Source organism: Ips typographus, linkage group LG7 (genome assembly GCF_016097725.1).
Source record: "Ips typographus isolate SLU linkage group LG7, UJ_Ityp_2.0, whole genome shotgun sequence".
Classification (NCBI taxonomy): Eukaryota; Metazoa; Arthropoda; class Insecta; order Coleoptera; family Curculionidae; genus Ips; species Ips typographus.
The window spans coordinates 6,455,109-6,477,844 of NC_138428.1; the positions used below are offsets into that span (position 1 = coordinate 6,455,109).

The following is a 22,736-nucleotide window of genomic DNA, read 5'->3' on the forward strand; positions in this document are numbered from 1 at the left end:
ATTAGCTATCTTTAGTCATCTGACATGTTTATACAGAATGTTTCAAATAAGCGAGTTATTGAGGATTTTTTGTAAAAGTGCACTGAATTTTGCTTCAAAATGGAGTTTTTCTTGGCCTACTATACCGACCGCGGCCATATTGGATTTTGACTTGTCAAAGTGACTTTTTCCACTAAATTTGACCTGGGGAACACGAATTTAATGCCAGTTTTGCTCTAACTGCCGCCATTTTGTCACTGACCTAGTAAATAGGGCATTTTTGACAGTTTTCAGGGCGTGGCCCCCCAAAAAAATGACATTTCGACAAATGACACCTCACGTCACATTTCCTGTATAGGACTGTATTTTCCTTAGGAAGCACTTTTCAGGAAAATGACATAATGCATGTCAACTTATTTTTTAATTGGCTATGGATTGGTGAATTATTGACATTTAAAACTGGACCACCCTGTATACAGTGTGGAACAGCCAAATGGAATAAATTCGATAAGGAATAAATGAGAGCGTGTTGCGAAAAACGCTTGGACACGTCGATTTGCATTTTTAGATGCGAATTTAAAAAAAAAATTAAATTATGTAGAGGGTGTGTCCTGTGACAGTGGCCGATACCAACTTTCTTATTTTAAATACAACCCCCTGTATATTATTAGTTTTTTGGATTCTTCAGAAAATTCTAGACATAATTCATGTACAATGTCCCATACCTATCTTCAACTGTTTCGGAAATATTAAGCGTTTTCAAATGTATCACAAAAATTAACATTAAAAAAAGAAAATTATTTTATTTCACAAATAATGTAAAAAAAACAAAAAAACATTAATTTCAATGTAAGAGATGGTCAAAATGTTTGCGAAAATAAGTATTGAGTGTAATGTAGCGAATTTGTGAAATAAAATAATTTTCTTTTTTTAATGTTAATTTTTGTAATACATCTGAAAACGTATTGTACATGAATTATGTCTAGAATTTTCTGAAGAATCCAAAAAACTAATAATATGCAGGGGGTTGTATTTAAAATAAGAAAGTTGGTATCGGCCACTGTCACATGACACACCCTATATAATTTTTATTTTTTTTAATAAATGCGCATCTAAAAATACAAATCGACGTGTCCAAGCGTTTTTCCCAACACGCTCTCATTTATTCGTTATCCAATTTATTCCATTTGGCTGTTCCGCACTGTATACAGGGTGGTCCAGTTTTAAATGTCAATAATTCCCCAATCCATAGCTAATTAAAAAATAAGTTGACATTCATTATGTCATTTTCCTGAAAAGTGCTTCCTAAGGAAAATACAGTCCTTCAAATTTCTGTTTAAAAAATCGTTTTTTTTTGTCATAACTGTCAGACCGTTGGAGCAATATTGATCAAATTTGGAACAAGCACTTTATTACACGTTATTACGGTCAAAGACCCAAAACTGACCCAACCCAACTTAAAAATTGTCTTGGAAACGGAAAATTCACTTAAGAAGTTTAAAAAATATTATTGTAGCCAGTTTTCATAGTTTCCAGACAAACTAAAAGACTTTAGTTTTGAAAATTGAATTAGAAAAGATAATAATTTCAGAAGCTTAAAAATTGTGTTTGTAACCAGTTTTCATGCAAATCGAGAGACTAATACTAAAAATTGACTCGTAGACATAAAAACTACTTTTTCAAGAATTTGTTACTACAAATTCATACATTTAAACCTTAAAAATTGACTTGAACCCCAAAATGTCACTGAACTAATGAAAAGTGACATCAGAAGCTTAAAATTTGCATTTCAAGTAAGTTTTCATAATTTGAAGACAAATTTCCAATATTTTAGTCTTGAAAATAGTCTTAGATGCAGGACATTGACATTAGATTCATGAAAATTGTCTTGAAAACTAACTTTTCGTGCTTTTTACTTTGCTTTTCATTTTCTTCGAATTCTGGACTATTTTTAGTGATTCAAAACTGCTTTCAGCTTGGAAAATCGAGTTTGAAGACTATCTTCACCAAGTTATTGACATAGCAAACTTAAAAAACAATTTTTACATTCTTCATAGACTTAAAATGGCATTCGAAGCTTTGTCACTATTAAATCGACTTCTAGACACCTCAGTGCTAAAAATTCGGGTATTTCTTAATAAACTAGACTGTTTTTAGTGTTTTAAGGCTGTTTTCAGTGCCTCAAATCGAGGTTCAAGACTATTTTTACAAAGTTTTTGACTTATCAGGCCTAAAAGCCAGTTTCTCCTCTGACCATAGTCTTGAAAATGTTATTTAAAGCTTATTCACTATTAAATTGACTTCTACACTCATAGGTGCAATAAATTGTAGCATCTCTAAGAAATTCAGACTGTTTTTAGTGCTTTTTAAGACTGAAAAATCGAGTTTTTTTTTTTCAGTAATAAAAGTAAAAAATGTTGGTACCAAATGCTACAATGATAGTCTTGAGAACTCATTTTTAGAAATAAAATAGTCCGAAAATTTAGTTTACTTCTTGACTTGTTGAAAGTTGAAGAAAATTGAGTTGTACACCAATTAAAGTCTTGAAAATATACTTTTGGACTCTCTTTAATCCTAGTAAGGTCCGTTCTAGCATTAAAAGTCAACTTTTATACTATTTTTAGTAGTAAAAAATGAGTTTCATGCACAATACAATCTTTGTCTTGATTTCCGGACTTTTTTTAGTTCTTGAATGCCAGTTTCAGACATTCAACCAGGATGGCAGTCTGAGAAAGCGAATCATAAGACCATTCCTAGTAGTAAAAAAGTTTTTAGACTATTCAGTACAAATTTGGACTTTCACAAGTCTTGAATGTTCAGTTTTAAACTATAAAACGAATTTTTAAATTGAAATTTGGAGGACTGTATCTTCCTTAGGAAACGTTTTTCAGAAAAATGACACAATGCAAGTCAACTTATTTTTTGATTGGCTATCAAATAGTGAATTATTGACACTTAAAACTGGACCCCCATAATACATCTGAAAACACTTAATATTTCCGAAACAGTTGAAGACAGGTATGGGACATTGTACATGAATTATGTCTAGAATTTTCTGAATAATCCAAAAAACTAATAATATGCAGGGGGTCGTATTTAAAATAAGAAAGTTGGTATAGGCCACTGTCACATGACACACCCTATATAATTTTTATATATTTTTTTTAAATGCGCATCTAATGCGCTAAATGCGTTTTTTAAAACAGCACATGCATATAGGTATATATCTATATCAGCATGTGCCATACTGCAATTATTAATTATATTGAAGATCTATGGTTTATACTTGAACAATTTGTGGTAACTATACTTAAACAGTATCTATTTCCTGAAAAGCTGACGAAATAAACCACAAACTTTTTGATTTTTTTATTGTGTTTTGATTTGAGTTTTTAAACCCTCTACTTTCAATTTTAGACAGTTTTATTTTGAAACGTCAAAAATGAAACCAAGCAATGCTCAAGTCAGGTCAATAAATAACCCAATAAATAACCTAATTTCCTCTTATCTGTGCAGCAGACGACAATATGTTACCATTAATAATAAACAGAGTAAATGCTCATTTTTGACTACCGGTGTTCCACAAGGGTCTATTATTGGACCTTTTCTCTTCTTGGTCTTTGCTAATGATTTATTAAACTTTATTGAGCAGGGTGCTTCTGATGTACGGGTCACAGCATATGCGGATGACACAAATATTCTGATAATTGATCGGAGTACTGACGCTGTAATTAAGAAAACAGAAATAATTTACGATCGAATTTGTTTATGGTCCCAAAAAAATCACTTAAAGTTGAATATAAATAAAACTAATTTTGTTCATTTTTCTAATAACAGAAGTTCACTTGGAGAAATTGGTATTTTCGAGGGAAAGGATAATGCTTTATCTTCTTGCTCTACTTCGTGGATGATGTTGGGCATTACTTTTGATTGTGGGATGAATTGGCAGGATCATATAAATATACTCAGTGGTAGGCTGCGCAAAAGCTGTTATGCTCTTAAATTTATGGCCAATCACTTTAAAATTGATGTGCTCCTATCTCTGTATTATGCAAACTTTCATTCACACCTGCGTTATGGCATACTAAACTGGGGTCTCAGTGCTCATGTGTCGCGAATATTTTTAGTTCAGAAGTACGCCATCAGGATAATGACTGGGATAGGTCCACGTCAGTCCTGTAGACCTATGTTTAAAAAACTTGGAATTCTTCCTCTGTCTTCTGTTTATATTTATCAAGTATGTGTTTTCGTGTTCAAAAATAAAACCAAATTTGAAACTTATCGTACATCGCATTCACACAATACACGTAATAAGGACCAGTTGCTGCCGAATTATCACAGAACTGGGTTATACCAGAAAGGCATTTTCTTTAACGGGTGTAAGTTTTATAACCGCATTGACGATTCCATTAAAAATTCACCTAACGTCAATGTGTTTAAGTCTAGATTAAAGCGGCTCTTACTTGAGAGAAACTGTTACAGTGTGGAAGAGTTTTTAGATGTAACGTAATTTATGTAGTTTTGTATTAAGTTTGTCAATTTGATGTATTCGCATTATTTGAGGATTCTTGTAAATGTATTGACGTTTTCCTCAGTTGCATGTTTTGCATGCTTAATTGGAGAAATAAATGATTTATTATTATTATTATTATTAATACCTAACTTGAGCAAGTCTCGATGTAAATTGCATTGTTTATAAATACGGGCATATAAATCTCATCTTCAGGATGATAATAATCATGACAGTACTTACCAGGTTTTTCCGTCACTAATTTGCGGCAATAAATATTCACCATAGACAGAACGTCGTTGTTTCGGTCTCCCACGTCCTCACTCTCCCTCAAGAAGGCCTCTTTATTGCACTTGTAGAACAAAACTGTTGACGTCCACTTTTCGTTGTCAATCAGCATACAAAGATTATCAACCAAATTGTCGGAGGTGACGATACCGCTGACAGATGACGTCACACCTCCGTCTGCCTCCATATCTTCCAACGCTCGAGTCAAAGCCGATTTGATTGCACCGATATCTGGACTGACGTCACGGAACTAAAGAGCTGGTGTTAATGAGAAGTACTAAACTAAAACACACACGCTACCTCTCCGTTTCTTAAACTTGAATGTAAAGAAGCCACCATTTTGTTCCCCGCTTCAACGAGCAAAATGAGTTGGAAGTACAGTTTGTATAACGCCTTGCCCAAATCAACTAAATACTGTTCGTGTTGGAAATCAGATTGCTGTCCGCTGAGCATTTCCAGTTTCAAAGTTGTCTTGACCGCGTCACAATACTACCAGAGTACCAAAAGAAGAACCAATAGTATATTATTCAACGAGCTTTTTATGATAGCCATTAATGGCCATAAAAAACGAGGATAATACTATACTTTGTCCACGACCACTGTCCATTACCACTAATGCCAAGTGCAGGCAAATTAGAAGTTGATACTCTTTTATGTAGATAATAAATAATATAGGTAATCTCTCAAATCCGCCATAACAACTGAAATGTCAAACTCGATACGATTAGGATCGCGTTTAGAATGGCCGTCGGTGTACAAGTCGTGACAGAATTTGGGAAAAAATGGATCACGTGAACAATTTATTTACATAACTATATGGTGGCATGTGACAAAGGCCACGGTGCGCACACCAGCCCTATTTCTGAACGCACCCCCAGCGTTGCCGCCTACGACCACAAGGGCACTGACGTTGTCAATGTCAACTTAAAAAACCACAGAACTAAGGACGGTCATACACCAAAAATATTTCAAATATAAATTATGGAATTTACCTAATGATTTGGCAAACTCCTGTACTGTGTTATTGCGGTGTATTTGTTAAGAAAATGGTATTCTGAATTAGCAGTATAGTCGGATTTTTACCTTTTGAGAATGACGTCATCTTTTTACATCTTTGTTTCTCGCATATCAAACATGTGAAATAAACAATTTTAACAAAAAAGGCACGTTATTAATTTTGTCATCCTGTCAAATTAAAAACGTTGACATTTACTGTCACTTTGATATAAACAAATATCAAAGGTATAAAAATGATGCGCTACAATGAGCAAGCCCAAATGCTAATTCTAAATGTGCTGCTTTTTTTGGAATACGAAAAGAAACAGTTTCCAGATGTCATCCCAACTGATTATTCCAATGTGTATGATAGAGCCATCACAGGCTTTAAAAGTGAGTACTGCTACCCTATGTCGAATAAAAAAGGCTGGAATTCAGGCTGACGACTCCTATTTCACTAACATTTCTAAGAAAATGTCCGTCAGTAAAAACAAAATAACCGCTTTTATGAAGAACAAAATAAGAGATCAAATTTATTCAATGTATGCTAAAAAAGAATATGTAACAATGGCAAATGTGCGAAAATTGGAAAAAATTGGAGAGCATTTTAACGCTTCCATTTCTGCTTTGCGAAGATGGTGTAAAAGCATCGGTTTTAAATGGAAAAGGACAAGTAACCGCCAATATTTGATGGAACTTCCAGACATCCAAATGAAGCGAATGAAATTTTTGAGGGAGTATACAAAAAACCAGGAAGCGTCGAATGGATTAGCACCTGTTTTTTTGGATGAAACGTGGATTTATAGCAAAGGTTCCTTTCGAAGTAGTTGGCAAGATGACACGATGTTTACAAGTTCTACTAAACGTACTCAAGGTAATTTATTGAAGAGTCCACATGAATACAATGACGATGACTTCTGCTACTATTTCAGGTGATCGTTATATAGTACTTCACGCAGGAAATGAAAATGGCTTCAATAATAATGCGAGTTTGGTTTTTAAAAGCGGTTCGAAAAAAGGCGATTATCATGACAACATGAATCGAAAAAACTTTGAAAATTGGTTTAAAAATCAACTTATCCCAAATTTATCGGAAAAATCACTTATAATAATGGACAATGCGAGTTACCATTCTGGACTTTAGAAGAATGGTAACTCCAGAAATCTTGGACAAAACAAAAATTAATTACCTGGTTAAGGAAACAAAATTACGATTTTGAAGAAAAAGCGATGAAAGATGAAATTTGGACTTTAGTTTGTTCAAAATTGATTCCACAAAAAAAATATTACCTGGATGAATATGTAAAATCTTTTGGCCACAAAATTTTAAGATTACCACCATATCATTGCCAATACAATCCTATAGAGATGGTCTGGTCCGAGTGCAAGAGAAAATATGATGAACATATGATAAGTTTACAAGGGACAGCAGTGGAAGTATTGACAACTTGGGAAAGGGTTTTAAGAGAAATGCCAGCAGAACATTGGAAAAACTACATTCAACATGTCCACAAGCTCATAAACCATTCTTGGAACACCATAAAATACTGTGATGTTTCAGACATTGAACCACTCATTATTACTGAAGCCAATAATGATTCAGATTCTGAATTAAGCTCGGAATTAAGTGACTCCGAGATTGAAGATAATCTCATTTAGCTACCCACTCATGTATATCTTCTTAATTCTTTATTTTTGGGGTTATTTTGGTTTTACTGACCAACATTTTCTTAGAAATGTTGGTGAAATAGAAGTCGTCAGCTTGAATTCCAGCCTTTTTCATTCGACATAGGGTAGCAGTACTCAATTTTAAAGCCTATCCTGCTCTATCGTACACATTGGAATACTCAATCGGGATGCCATCTTGATATTGTTTCTTTTTGTTCTCGAAAAAAAAACACATTTAGAATTAGTACTTGTTTGTAAATTGTATGGTTTAGCTTGTAATTTTACTACGATAGCACGTTAAATTTTGCCGTTGTGTATTAAATATATGTATGCATATAGTAAATTTCTTTGTACTGTTCTCGCGGAGTGAGTTTACCCGTGCGTCACGAAGGCTACGTTATTTATAATCATATGAATCAAATCAAGTTTTCGTCAACAAACCTGTTGTGTTCATATTAGGCATTTACGAAAATTATACCTGCTAATTCCACCGTTTACCACAATCGGTGTAATTTTTAAGGATCTGGTTCATTACGGTTGAATGAATTTTAGAACGCGATTGGTATTCCTATTCCTGATATGTCTTTGACATCTGATCCAGATGTTAATTTTTGAAATGTTTTATAATATCGGCATACTCTCCCTCCATCTCGCAAACAGAACATATTCCAATATCCATTTTAATTTAACAGGTCAATCTCATAAGCTAGCTAAACTGAGGAACAAACCGACAAACGGTCAAACAAACTAATGTTTGAGGCTATGATTCTAAATTTAACGGAAAACCTGTCAAAAGTCCCTTTTTTCTTAATTTACCGACGGAACTTCTCGATCCATAAATCATAAACCGGGTACATATATTCGGTATATGGGTAAAATTTCAGAACGGCAATAGTAGTTACCAAAAACAATTTTCGAACGCTGTAGGTTAAACAGGTATATACCGGTAGAATATTCGTAAATGCCTATTATAGAAAAAGGCGTGTCTAAAGCTTCGTGACGTTTAAAATTTTGTGTGAATTGTCAGTCAGAAAGTAGAGATCATTGGCTGCAAATTTGCACTAAAACAACCTTCTACCAAAGCAAATCAAAAATATCCTTACCGAAATAACATTTTTTATTTATGAGAAGTCTCCGTTTGGATCATAGAATTCCGTCTAAATTTGAAACCTAATTTATTTACCAAAATTCGCAGAGATGTATCACCAATATGTAGTATTTCTTTAACTTTAAGCTCTTGATTTAGGTTCTGGATGGTTACATGTTTCTCTAAAATAAATACAACAAATTAAAAATTCAATAAGACATTCTGAGTGATGCTGTAGTATTTCATATCTCATTTTCAGGTTGCAATCCACAAATTTTATTTTAAACCCGCTGGAAAACATTTTAGACGCTTATTTTATTTTTTCTATGAGTTTATTATTAATATGTTTGAAGAAATTTTTATGAAAAATCTATAATGCATCCCAAAAATCTCAGTCTCTGGAAACAATGAAATGTTAATAGATGTTTCTTACAAAAGTAGATATATTTTACTATTATTAACATACTATACATATCATATAATGTATTTCGAACATCCATTTTAATGCTTTCAGATAAATCAGTGGTCTTGACCCGTCGATAACGTCTCGATTTAGGTTTTCTAGGTGAGGAAATCATAAGATTACTTGCTTGCTTTTCCCGAATCTAATAAACAGTTTTGCGGGAAATTTTCAAAGCAGCTACAACCTTCTAGTATCAAAAAAAATACATCAGTAAGAATATGTAAGGTCTTAAAATTTCTTATGTTCTTCCTGAACAGATGATAAAGCTTCTAAAGGTCCTCCATTAGTTTTTTCCAATTCAAAATATTCACAAAGGTTAAGAATTAACTGCTGGGCTTGTCTGTAGAGAATTTTTCCAGGCATTTTCTAAAAAAATACTGTAATAGTAAGTAATTCCGAATTTAGGAAAAACCAAATGGCTAAATAAAAATCATAATAGACACTCCCACTTTTTTTTCAAAACAGGTTAGTAATTGTGCCAATTTTGGTTAGATCGTGACAGCCGTCATAAACAAAATAATAATATTATGAAAGTACTTACAGAATGTTAAAAGCGTAGAAACAATAGCTCGTAAAAGAACTGTGGTGGTGTGGTAAATAGAAAACTTTATAAATGATTAACAACACAAAGAAACGGAAAAGAATTAATAGTAAACAAATCAAATAAATTTCGATGGTTGTCAAACTGACAATGACTGAAATAGAAGCGCTAATCAGTAAATGTTTATTTTGGAAGACATTCACTTAGATATTTACCCTTTCTGAAAGTGAACAATAGACAAGGATGAAGTCAGTAATGCATGTCTACTTCTAAATCACAGGGGGATGACGCACGGGTAAACTCAGACCGCGAGAACAGTATGTATTTCTTTTTATTCTTTTTCGTAAGATTAAAGCTTGGTTCACATGAATCCGGAACATTCGCGGAATGCGGACAGCGGAAAATCGTTCAACCAATCAGCGTTCTTCCGTAAGCGTTCTGTCCGTCTATCCGGACCGGATTGCATATTTTGATATTTTCCGCGCGTAAACGTCGTAATCATGACATTCATGACAGGGACAGAAACCAAAACAGAAACAGCAAAGCAAATATGTCCGTGGAGATGAACGAAAACGATTTTAACACTACGCTAATTGATTTTGTCCAAAGTTACCCCATTTTGTGGGATTCTAAGCACCCTCAGCACAAGGATAATAATGCCTTGAAGAAGGCTTGGCTTCAGATTGCCAATCGAATGAAAACAACAGGTATTCGGTACAGTCAGAGAGAAAAGCGCTGTCAAAGTTTGAACTGACAGAAACACAGTTTGAAAAAAGAGTCAGCAACAAAATCGTCTGTTAAACTCACTTGGAGTGAGAAAATGACAGTTTTAAGCACATTTTTGGAATCTTCATTAAATTTCCTATCCTATAGTCTAAAAAAACACTAAAAAATCAAGTATAGTCAGTTAGAAAAACAGTGTCAAAATTTGAACTGCTAGAAACACAGTTTGAAAGGACAGTAAAGGACAAAATCGCCAGTAAAACCCACTTGTAGTGTGAAAATGACAGTTTTAAACACATTTTTGGAATCCTTATTAAATTTCCTATCCAATAGTCTAAAAAAACACTAAAAAATCGAGTATAGTCAGTTAGAAAAACAGTGTCAAAATTTGAACTGCTAGAAACACAGTTTGAAAGGACAGTAAAGGACAAAATCGCCAGTAAAACCCACTTGTAGTATGAAAATGACAGTTTTAAGCACATTTTTGGAATCCTCGTTAAATTTCCTATTCAGTTACTTGGAAAAACCGTATAAAATGTGGTACAGTCTGGGAGAAAGGCAGTGTCAAATTTTGAACTAAAAGAAACACAGTTTGGAAGGACAGTCAGGGACAAAATCGCTGGTGAAACCCACTTGTAGTAAGAAAATGTTTGATTTAAGTACATTTTTGGAATCCTCAGTAAATTTCCTATTCAATAGCCAAAAAAAAAAACAAAAAACATATCGGTACAGTCATGGTGAAAAATAGTGTCAAAGTTTGAATTGTTAGAAACACAGTTTGAAAGGACAGTCAAGGACAAAATCGCCTGTAAAACCTATTTGTGGTGTGAAAATGACAGTTTTAAGCACATTTTTGGAATCCTCATTAAATTTCCTATCCTATAGTCTAAAAAAACACTAAAAAATCAAGTATAGTCAGTTAGAAAAACAGTGTCAAAATTTGAACTGCTAGAAACACAGTTTGAAAGGACAGTAAAGGACAAAATCGCCAGTAAAACCCACTTGTAGTATGAAAATGACAGTTTTAAGCACATTTTTGAAATCCTCGTTAAATTTCCTACTCAGTTACTTGGAAAAACCGTATAAAATGTGGTACAGTCTGGGAGAAAAGCAGTGTCAAATTTTGAACTAAAAGAAACACAGTTTGGAAGGACAGTCAGGGACAAAATCGCTGGTGAAACCCACTTGTAGTAAGAAAATGTTTGATTTAAGTACATTTTTGGAATCCTCAGTAAATTTCCTATTCAATAGCCAAAAAAAAAAACAAAAAACATATCGGTACAGTCATGGTGAAAAATGGTGTCAAAGTTTGAATTGTTAGAAACACAGTTTGAAAGGACAGTCAAGGACAAAATCGCCTGTAAAACCTATTTGTGGTGTGAAAATGACAGTTTTAAGCACATTTTTGGAATCCTCATTAAATTTCCTATCTACTAACCTAAAAAAACACTACCAAATTGAGTACAGTCAGAGAGAAAAACAGTGTCAAAGTTTGAACTAACAGACACAGTTTGAAAGGACAGTCAAGGACAAAATCGCCTGTAAAACCCATTTGTGATGTGAAAATGACAGTTTTAAGCACATTTTTGGAATCCTCATTAAATTTCCTATCCAATAGTCTAAAAAAACACTAAAAAATCGAGTATAGTCAGTTAGAAAAACAGTGTCAAAATTTGAACTGCTAGAAACACAGTTTGAAAGGACAGTCAAGGACAAAATCGCCAGTAAAACCCATTTGTAGTGTGAAAATGACAGTTTTAAACACATTTTTGGAATCCTCATTAAATTTCCTATCCAATAGTCTAAAAAAACACTAAAAAATCGAGTATAGTCAGTTAGAAAAACAGTGTCAAAATTTGAACTGCTAGAAACACAGTTTGAAAGGACAGTCAAGGACAAAATCGCCAGTAAAACCCATTTGTAGTGTGAAAATGACAGTTTTAAGCACATTTTTGGAATCCTCATTAAATTTCCTATCCAATAGTCTAAAAAAACACTAAAAAATCGAGTATAGTCAGTTAGAAAAACAGTGTCAAAATTTGAACTGCTAGAAACACAGTTTGAAAGGACAGTCAAGGACAAAATCGCCAGTAAAACCCATTTGTAGTGTGAAAATGACAGTTTTAAACACATTTTTGGAATCCTTATTAAATTTCCTATCCAATAGTCTAAAAAAACACTAAAAAATCGAGTATAGTCAGTTAGAAAAACAGTGTCAAAATTTGAACTGCTAGAAACACAGTTTGAAAGGACAGTCAAGGACAAAATCGCCTGTAAAACCCACTTGTATTAACACTATTCCGTCAACCATTCCGCAACTGTGTCACTCGTCACATGTGAACGACAAGTAGTTTTCCGTGCGTAAAATGCATTCATTCCGCACCCCGCGCTCCGTTATAATTCCTGATACATGAGAACCGAGCTTTAGTTACAAATTACTATTTTCGCTTTATTATGCAAAGTTCAATAACACAGCACAAAATCAATGAACATTAATAATATATTATGTTATTAGGAGTAGAAGAGATCTTTAAGTGAGTGCAAGCACACCTATTCACTGAATGAATGATGATTAAACTGAAACTCTCATGATCATGTGATTTTCAGGGCACTTGATCATCAGTCACTTCCGAACGCACTAATTTTTCAAAGGATTTGTAGGTTAGAATTTGTGATCTAATTCCAGACATGCGTGTTTTTTTCACCTGCATGACGTCATTCTCAAAGGGTAAAAATTTGACTATACATGCAAGAAATACCGCATATCCCATGTTTTATGCTTGGTGTGCAACCACCTTTAGGTCGAGAGGGAATAATGATCATTATTCCTCTTCATTAATCACTCTGACGCTATATGACCTTCATTTAGCTTCTGTCAACACGCTGAATATTAGTACATTATTGGTTGGTCGTGGACAAAATTGTTTTTATGATTAGTTGTAAATTTAAGTTTAATCTAACCATGGCTGCTTGTTCGCGTTTATCGCAAAACGTTTCCAAATGCTCCTGCACCTCCAACATTCCATACTTTAACGTTTCGTAAAACCTGGAGTTGCTCAGCGCCATCGTATTGAACCAGATCACGTTGACCGGCAGGATGCGATAGCTGACCACGTCCATCATAGAATTTAGGCGAGTCGTTAGCAGTTTGATGGTGGCCTGACTGCCCGACGTCGATTGCAGCATGTTAGTGCACGCTTCTCTAGTTGTTTCCATGGTGGAATGCGCGATGTTCTGCATATTTTACAATTTACAATGATCCAGCGTAAAGGTGCGTTTACAGAGTAACATACAGTGACGAGTTTCTGCAGCTGATGGAAAAACTGCAAACAATTTGCCGGCGTGGATAAATTGTTGGCTTGGACAAACGCGTTCCAGCTGTCCAGGACGTCGTTTTTCGAGTTTTTTATGTTGCTAGGCATTCCCGGTAAGTTCGGGGAGGCGTTACAAGGAGTTACTTCTCCCAAGTCTCCAGCACTAGACCCACTTGGGTAGAGAGTGAATAGTAACAGTAGAATTAATGTTTCAATCAATACAGGGTGATTCCAAAGTTGGGGCTTTCCTTTCACCTACGAATAGGGCTTCAAAAAATAAGTTTTTTTTTCCTTTGACGGTTTTTCGAAATATGAACAATAACGAAGATACAGGGTGTCAAAGTTTTACTGAAAAAAAAACAAAATTAAAAATAACTTAAATTTAATTTTAACTAACTACAGGTTATTCCTTATCAACAGACATAAACAAAAACAAAAGATTTCAGCCGCATTTGAACTAATTTTTAATAGTTTGACATTTTAAATTAAAACAGCATTTAATTTTAGGCACGCATTAAGACGGTTTTTATTTTTTTACTGGGAAATGGTGCGTCGTAGCAAAAAATAATAAAAGGGGTTTTATTTTTAGAATTGAACCAGGAATTCAATAATAAATTTTATTTTGAAAAAAAACCAGTAGGGTAATATTTTTTTTTTGAAAATGTTTGAAAAAAATTATACGCACGCCACTGGTAAACGCAAGAAAATTGTTGTTTCTTGGAAAATTTCCTTTCCACGTAGCTATTGACACCTACAAAATTTTGTTTAATTACTTCACGTGGTTTGGCCAAAATCATTAAATTATTATTTTTTCAGTAAAACTTTGACACCCTGTATCTTCGTTATTGTTCATATTTCGAAAAAGCGTCAAAGGAAAAAAAAACCTTATTTTTTGAAGCCCTATTCGCAGGTGAAAGGAAAGCACCAACTTTGGAATCACCCTGTATATAGAGTGTTAAAAAAAAAGATATACAGGATGTCCCAAAATTGAGATACGACCTTTCGTTTCACATTTTCAAATGAGAATCCCCATTTTTTGTTGCATTTCTGGATTCTGCGTAAATTTCTGGGTATCTTTTATGTCTCATATCTTATGTCAATATTCAGCTGGTGTTTGGTTTATTGTCGCAAAGTTTGTTTTTTCCTAGATAATCCATTACTATACAGGGTGTCCCAAATTTGAGCAACAAACCAAACTTTCAATTTCTTAAATGGGATGACCCATTTTTTATTTGATTTTTGAAAGTTACGTCAAATTCTAGGCCTACTTGATGTAAAATGTTTGGCCGCATTACGCAAGCAGCGCGTTTTTGACGTCACGATGACGTAATTTAGCAAAAGCATAATTTAACCAACTGTCAAATTACGTCATTGTGACGTCAATAACGCTCTGCTCGCTCCATTGAGCTTGGAAACGAATGCGACCTCTGTATCGATCTTCAAGTGTTTTTGCTCTAGCAGTCTTGATTGGCCGCCCCTCAAATCGAGCAAAAATTCCTAATTTGAGCGAAATTTTCGTGCACTTTTCCAGAAAATCTTCAATAACTTGCTTATTTGAACCATCCTGTATATACGAGCCAAATAACAAAAGAAAGCTAATAAACGGTGTTCTCACGTGACGTTGAGCTAACACGGCTAAGTTGCCCGGTTCGGCCGCTAGAGCGCGTCAAAATTGAACTTGGGTTTTTTTTTTGTAGTTTTTGCTAAATATCTCAGGAACGCTTCAAGTTAGAGATTTAAAAATTTTATCACAAACGCACCTCGAGGGGGTGCAACTTTTACCTTTAATTCTTTTTTGGTACCAGGTACCGTTTGTCCTTGAAAAATTAAAAACAAAAATTGTCAAGAAATTTAAAACCTTTGATTTTAGTTAGAATAGAGAGAAATAAACTTGTTATCCCCAAAACCGTGACAGTTGGGGCAAAATGAGTGTCAGGGTGATACAGGGTGTCCCATTAGACATTGGAATTGGTGGGGGACGGGACAGGAAGAGGACGGATCTTTGCCTTCGTCAGGGAGACGGACCGTCTGGGTGGCGTAGGTCAGGGGTGGTAAGGTGGGAAGGGTTTGAGGGGAAACGGCGAAAAGGGCCTTAAGGCCTACCCGTCAAACCTCTTAGGGTCCCCCCGCATTATTACTACTACAGGGCGTCCCAAAAAAAGTGAAAAACAACTTTTAGTTTTCGGGAAATATCTCCAAAACTGTGTAGTAACTGTGTTTTCAAAAAGCATGACTTTGACGCCCTCTAGCGGTCAAACTATCACACCAATAACCTTTTTTGAACATACCGTAGAAAAGTCTTTGGCCTGGACTATATTCTACCTTCAGTGACCTTTTGTTTGTAACTGTTAAAATAACTGAGTTATTTTAGGTTAAAGCAAAAGTTGTTAAATCACTTTAAAAGTTTGTGAAGCTTGACTTTGACGCCCTCTAGCGGTCAAACTATCACACCAATAACATTTTTTGAGCATACCGTAGAAAAGCCTTTGGTCCGGACTATATTTTACCTTCAGTGACCTTTTGTTGTAACTGTTAAAATAACTGAGTTATTTTAGGTTAAAGCAAAAGTTGTTAAATCACTTTAAAAGTTTGTGAAGCTTGACTTTGACGCCCTCTAGCGGTCAAACTATCACACCAATAACATTTTTTGAGCATACCGTAGAAAAGCCTTTGGTCCGGACTATATTTTACCTTCAGTGACCTTTTGTTGTAACTGTTAAAATAACTGAGTTATTTTAGGTTTAAGCAAAAGTTGTTAAATCACTTTAAAAGTTTGTGAAGCTTGACTTTGACGCCCTCAAGCGGTCAAACTATCACAGCAATGACCTTTTTTGAACATACCGTAGAAAAGCCCTTGGTCTGAACTATATTTTACCTTCAGTGACCTTTTGTTGTAACTGTTAAAATAACTCAGTTATTTTAGGTTTAAGCAAAAGTTGTTAAATCACTTTAAAAGTTTGTGAAGCTTGACTTTGACGTTCTCTAGCGGCCAAACGGTGCAACCGATTCACTTAAGTAAGTATATTTTTGGAAAGCTTAAGACCTGAGCTATCTTTTCACTTCCAGCACTTTTGGTCGTCAACTGTCAAATAAGCAAGTTATGGAACATTTTTGGAAAAAGTGCATGAAAATTTCAAATTAAAAAAGAAAATTCAATTTTTTTATTTAATTTTTAATAACTGTTTTTTACTAAGTTTTCTATTATTATTGAACACTATTGAAAACAGCTAAATATCGACATAGGATAGGCTATGGCATGAAAAATACCCAGAACTTTAAGTAGAATCCATAATTGCAACAAAAATTGGGGATTCTCATTTGAAAACGTCAAATAAAATTTTTCCCCCAAAAATTCCCTAAATTTTAATCGAATTTATTCCATACTTTACGGACACAGTGTATAACGATATCACTTACCTGGTATCAGAACGGGCACTAGAAATGACCTGCTGCTCTCTGAGATTCAACGAAGAAGGCGGAAAAATTCCACTACTCTCCGCGTTACTGTTATCAAACTCTGGAGCGTTAACCATTTCATCCAAAGGCGACTCGGATTCGACCTCATCATCGGATGATTCTTCAGTCAGTAGGGGCTGCAAGGCACCAGTAACGTAACAACCTTACACCTTACCCGACAAACAACAGAAGCAAACAAACAAAAACAAAAAGCAGACTCACATTATGATTAAACGGGCACACGTGTACCTTTCTCACAGTTAAAACGGGAGTTTTTTCACTCAAACTGTCCTCGAGACGCACGCCAGGCTGCTCGTCCTCGCCCTGGCCAAACTGATGACGGCGCACGCCCCAATTAAAGTTGTCGGTGCTCTCACCCTAAACGGTACAACGTTAATGTCTCATCAACATTTCCAAATCAACGAAAACCACCTCAATGCTTTCGCTTTCGTACTCCAAAAAGTCAAAGTCCTTGAAAACTCCAAAATCGGTGGCGGCATCGTCCCGTCTCGATCCGCCGCTCATGTCATTATTTCCGGCGGACACTTCTTCCGTACTGGACGCCATGCTCGATTGACGCTCAATCAAATCGGACGTTTGACTGAATATCACGGACGGGCTCTTGGGCAGACCCACTCGTTGTCCGCAGGTGGTCAACAAATTAACCAGGCATTCGCGGACGCGACTTTGACACATCCAAGGTCGTTTCCAACCGCTTTGGGCCGTCCCATCCGCCGGACTTATCGAACAGGACCGTCTCGGTGTAACTGTTGATTTACTCTTGTCCGAATCAGTTTCGGTTTTGTTGAAGAAACGCCGTCCAATCACCGGCGTTTGCGACACGTCAAATGTGAATTCCATTGTACGACCTGAGTTTAGATTACTTATACAATTTCGGTATTATAAGTATATTATGATACTAGGCGTAGAAAAAGGCACAATAATCGCATTCTACGTCCGTGTAGCATATTTGGAATGTTTTGCCCAGAAAACCCCATTTCTCGGTCAATTAGGGATAAAACTAGCATATTTGTCTAGAGCTCGATTTTTTGGAAAGGATTTTAATGGTAAAACTCTTGTTACTTTTAAAAACTCATCAGATTTTTTTTTGTTTTTGAAAATATTTAAATCATGGTGGTTATCTTTCATGTTTTTTAAAGAAAAATTAAGCCCCAACATCAATGAAAAAAAAGAAGTAAATTCGGAAGGCGTAACCGTAACCACGATTGAAAGCAATAGGTGTCGCCTAAACAGCCATGATACGCCATCTGTTGGACAACTTTGGAAATGGCTTCGTGTTAACTGTTATCCTGTCATTAGAGAGATATGGTAGAAAACTTTAGTGACTGCTTTTTAATAACTCCAGGCTGTAAAGGTAAAAAAAGGTCAGGCAGTGTTTATACAATTTTTGTAGTACTATGGAGATGTCAACTATAAGGCTGAGTTGTTAATTTAAATTCTAACCTGAAAATTGAAACGAAAATCACCGAATGTGATACGGAACTAACCGAAGTACAATAAGGACTCTTTAAAGCCAAGCATGACCAAGTCTTTAAGCCTGGTTTATAAAACAAAATTTAAATTTAGTATTAACTTTAAGAATAAGACTAGTGGTTTTAAATCAAGACGTTCATAAATGAAATTTAACTTTAACGTTAAATTTAGCTGTATCTAGTGACCTTGGATTTACATAAAATTCTAAATTCTCTTAAAGTTAACGCTAAAGTTAAATCATCTTGCTACTGCGCAAGCGCCTCCAATGACACAATCAGCTGATTTGTGTTTTGAATTTGAATATTTGGTTATGGTTTTTCCTGGCAGCTAAAGGTTACGGTTTAAACGGTTAAACTGAAGCCTAGTAATATTTGGTTTTTCCAATTTCAATTTTTGTGTTTGTGTATTCCAAAATCACAACACTGGGTATGTGGGAATCCCGAATCTCACTTAATATTTTTGAGAGTTTTTGATGTCAAATGAGCGCAAATGACAACTTTGGCGTTTAGCAGTCATTGATTTAAGACTTGAAATATTTCTTTTATGAACACCATATTTTTTTAGAGTTACAGCTAAATTTAAATTTACTACTAAATTTAAATTTTGTTTTATAAACCAGGCTTTAATTTACGGCAGGCACAATCATTAGTGGCTCGTCTTAATTAAATTGAAAAACGCATGCGCAGATGTCAACATAAGGAAGCCACTATTAGGGACAAGGCATCATTTGCACATCCATATCTCTCTAGTATGCCAGTTTGTTTACGTTAATTTTTATGACAAATTTAGCTCTGGAACCTTCAGGAAAACTGTATTTCTGAATAAGAACATGAAAGGATTGTATTGTAGAGCCAATCAAAGCAAAGTAAGTGTATTAATTTCATCTGTTTTTTTCTAAATGCAACGGTTTAGTCTGAATCAAGTTCTGGACATTTTTTTTACCTCCTAGGACAACAATGAAAATCCATTTTTGTACTAGTAACATAATGTAAAGTGTATCCCAGGGCTAGCGGCAGTGACGTAATAAATGATGACGTCAGATTGAAATTCACTCTTGTCATAGATTAGTTCCAAACAATGAATAAAAAAATATAGCAGAAAGGGCAATAGCAATCAAAGAGGGGGACAAAAATCGTTCAGTATGGCGGCCGAAAACTGTCAGAAAATCAGTGACGATAATCAGTCTACTATTGCCCACTAATCACCAATCCACTCGTCAATAATAATTCAACTAATTTAAGTTTGCAAAAATTAACCTTTAACCGAAAAGCAAAACAAACAAAAACAACAAATCTTTGCGGTTTTTAGCTAACTTCACATACCACGAACTATATATAAACAAAACTGTTTTACGGCTAACTTAGGAAGTTTCATTCAATTGCGCAGTAGGCGAATGTGGGGGACAAAGATGGCGACTTCCGTCTCGGTCGCTTAATGCGCAAACGGAGTATTTCACCGCCTACTATACTAGAAAGCCTAGAATGTCACTTTTAATGGCGGCGTTAGCCGTTTTCGATTTGTACACAAACCTATGCAGATGCAGTAGAAAATATGTTTTTTTTATTTTTTCGTGTAGTTGATTAGAAGTTGTGAGTGAAAAATCAAAGAACGCTTCATTCCTGATCCAGATATGTATAGATATGGCTTTTTATACCCAATAAAGTCCAGCCAAAGCAAGTTTGGTTAGAACCCTTTGTCCTGGAAAGTACTACAAACTAATGTGAAAACTGCTCAATCAAAGAAAATTTGGAAATCCTTGAAGCTAGGTAAGCAAAACTGGTAAATGGGTTTTATATTATTACCAAGACCTTTCTTTTAAAATGTAAATGTGCCAATGGAACTTCTAAAAGCTGTCCTGTTTCTTCAAAGTAAACCTTTGTTGCTCTCAAAATGCAGGCGGCCTCAAAATGTAACTCACATACCTACCGATGTATGTAAGAGGCAATAAGTTTACTGAATGAGAAAGCATATTGTACTTACCACTGAGTATTGTGTTGGAGTAAAATCATTCCAGTTCAAAGCTTTCAACCACTGTTGGGTTCGAGCAGGGTCTATTGGAAAGTAAAAGACTGACACTTTTGGGCCTTCCACCAAATTGCTTTTACAATTTGGCAAACAACAAGTGGACGGCATATTGTAGAGGCAATAGAATTTAAGTTAAAAAACCAACAACAAATTATAGAACAATAACAATAGTGATAACACAATAAAATGAACACAAACTACACTTTCACTAGAACAATAAACATATAAACAACAATATACAGGGTGGTCTAGTTTTAAATGTCAATAATTCACCAATCCATAGCCAATTAAAAAATAAGTTGAAATTCATTATAACATTTTCCTGAAAAGTGCTTCCTAAGGAAAATAGAGTCCTTCAAATTTCTGTTTTCATGCAAATCGAGAAACTTTAATACTGAAAATTGACTTGTAGACATAAAAACTACTTTTTCAAGAATTTGTTACTACAAATTCATACATTTAAACCTTAAAAATTGACTTGAACCCCAAAATGTAACTGAACTAATGAAAAGTGACATCAGAAGCTTAAAATTTGCATTTGAAGTAAGTTTTCATAATTTGAAGACAAATTTCAATATTTTAGTCTTGAAAATAGTCTTAGATGCAGAACATTGACATTAGATTCATGAAAATTGTCTTGAAAACTAACTTTTCGTGCTTTTTACTTTGCTTTTCATTTTCTTCGAATTCTGGACTATTTTAGTGCTTCAAAACTGCTTTCAGCTTGGAAAATCGAGTTTCAAGACTATCTTCACCAAGTTACTGACATAGCAAACTTAAAAAACAATTTTTACATTCTTCATAGACTTAAAATAGCATTTCAAGCTTTGTCACTATTAAATCGACTTCTAGACACCTCAGTGCTAAAAATTCGGGTATTTCTTAATAAACTAGACTGTTTTTAGTGTTTTAAGGCTGTTTTCAGTGCCTCAAATCGAGTTTCAAGACTATCTTTACAAAGTTTTTGACTTATCAGCCCTAAAAGTCAGTTTGTCCACTGACCATAATCTTGAAAATGTTATTTCAAGCTTCTTCACTATTAAATTGACTTCTACACTCATAGGTGCAATAAATTGTAGCACCTCTAAGAAATTCAGACTGTTTTTAGTGCTTTTTAAGACTGAAAAATCGAGTTTCTATTTCCAAAAGTCAAGTTTCTTCAGTAATAAAAGTAAAAAATGTTGGTACCAAATGCTACAATAATACGTCTTGAGAACTAATTTTTAGAAATAAAATAGTCCGAAAATTTAATTTACTTCTAGACTTGTCCAGTCCAGAAAATTGAGTTGTACACCAATTAAAGTCTTGAAAATATACTTTTGGACTCTCTTTAGTCCTAGTAAAGTCAGATCTATCATTAAAAGTCAACTTTTATATTATTTTTAGTAGTAAAAAATGAGTTTCATGCACAATACAATCTTTGTCTTGATTCCGGACTTTTTTTAGTTCTTGAATGCCAGTTTCAGACACTCAACCAGGATGGCAGTCTGATAAAGGGAATCATAAGACCATTCCTAGTAGTAAAAAAGTTTTTAGACTATTCAGTACAAATTTGGACTTTCACAATTCTTGGATGTTGATTTTTAAGCTATAAAACGATTTTTTAAATTGAAATTTGGAGGACTGTGTCTTCCTTAGGAAACCTTTTTCAGAAAAATGACATAATGCAAGTCAACTTATTTTTTGATTAGCTATCAAATGGTGAATTATTGACACTTAAAACTGGACCATCCTGTATAATAGGAAACAAAAATTACTTTGGCAAGTAATCCCAAGTCTTGACTGAAAACCTTAAAAATTAATTTAATCATCGAAAAACTCAATTTCCACAATACAAACAAATGCAAACTGTCAACCACTATTTCGGCCATATTGGAAATTTTGGCATGCACCTTCTTGGCTTTCTTGTAGAGAGGGCGGTGCTAGAAGGTGTTTGTCAAAAATTCCAATATGGCGGAAATAGTGGTGACAGTTTGCGTTTGTTTGTATTGTGGAAATTGAGTTTTTTTGAGGATTAGATGAATTTTTACGGTTTAAAATCAAAACTTGAGGTTATTTTTGTTTGCTGCCGTTCATAAGTTTTTCAAGCCACATTCTAACAGCAATTCAGGAAAAAGCTCAACCGTGTCAGTTTTTTACTTTACAATAAACCGGATCTAACTCAACAGTGGTTGAACACTTTGAAGTGGGAT

General features: G+C 34.6%; 2 protein-coding genes and 1 long non-coding RNA gene across 4 annotated transcripts in view; 1 reads left to right on the forward strand and 2 right to left on the reverse strand.

Annotated features, from left to right (window-relative positions):
- fry (microtubule binding protein furry) overlaps positions 1-22,736 on the reverse strand; it is an 83,140-nt gene that overhangs the window by 6,664 nt on the left and 53,740 nt on the right. The window contains exons 27-33 of one of the 2 annotated variants that reach the window (XM_081983475.1): positions 17,458-17,894; positions 17,275-17,403; positions 16,987-17,162; positions 13,549-13,741; positions 13,217-13,489; positions 5,078-5,266; positions 4,733-5,027 (exon numbers count right to left, since the gene is read on the reverse strand). In XM_081983475.1, coding sequence (XP_081839601.1) covers positions 4,733-5,027; positions 5,078-5,266; positions 13,217-13,489; positions 13,549-13,741; positions 16,987-17,162; positions 17,275-17,403; positions 17,458-17,894 — 1,692 coding nt within the window. Of the gene's footprint in view, positions 1-4,732; positions 5,028-5,077; positions 5,267-13,216; positions 13,490-13,548; positions 13,742-16,986; positions 17,163-17,247; positions 17,404-17,457; positions 17,895-22,736 lie in introns of both variants that reach the window. The other variant, XM_081983473.1, reaches the window with a different exon arrangement.
- On the forward strand, positions 6,314-7,432 carry LOC145731889 (uncharacterized). Its single transcript, XM_081983881.1, is given in 3 exon segments — positions 6,314-6,647; positions 6,706-6,909; positions 6,912-7,432. Coding segments are annotated over 3 exon segments (1,059 nt in total).
- On the reverse strand, positions 9,289-9,671 carry LOC145731627 (uncharacterized). The gene is made up of 2 exons (XR_014178835.1): positions 9,533-9,671; positions 9,289-9,357 (listed from the first exon to the last, which is right to left on the reverse strand). It is a non-coding gene; the product is annotated as an uncharacterized LOC145731627 (long non-coding RNA).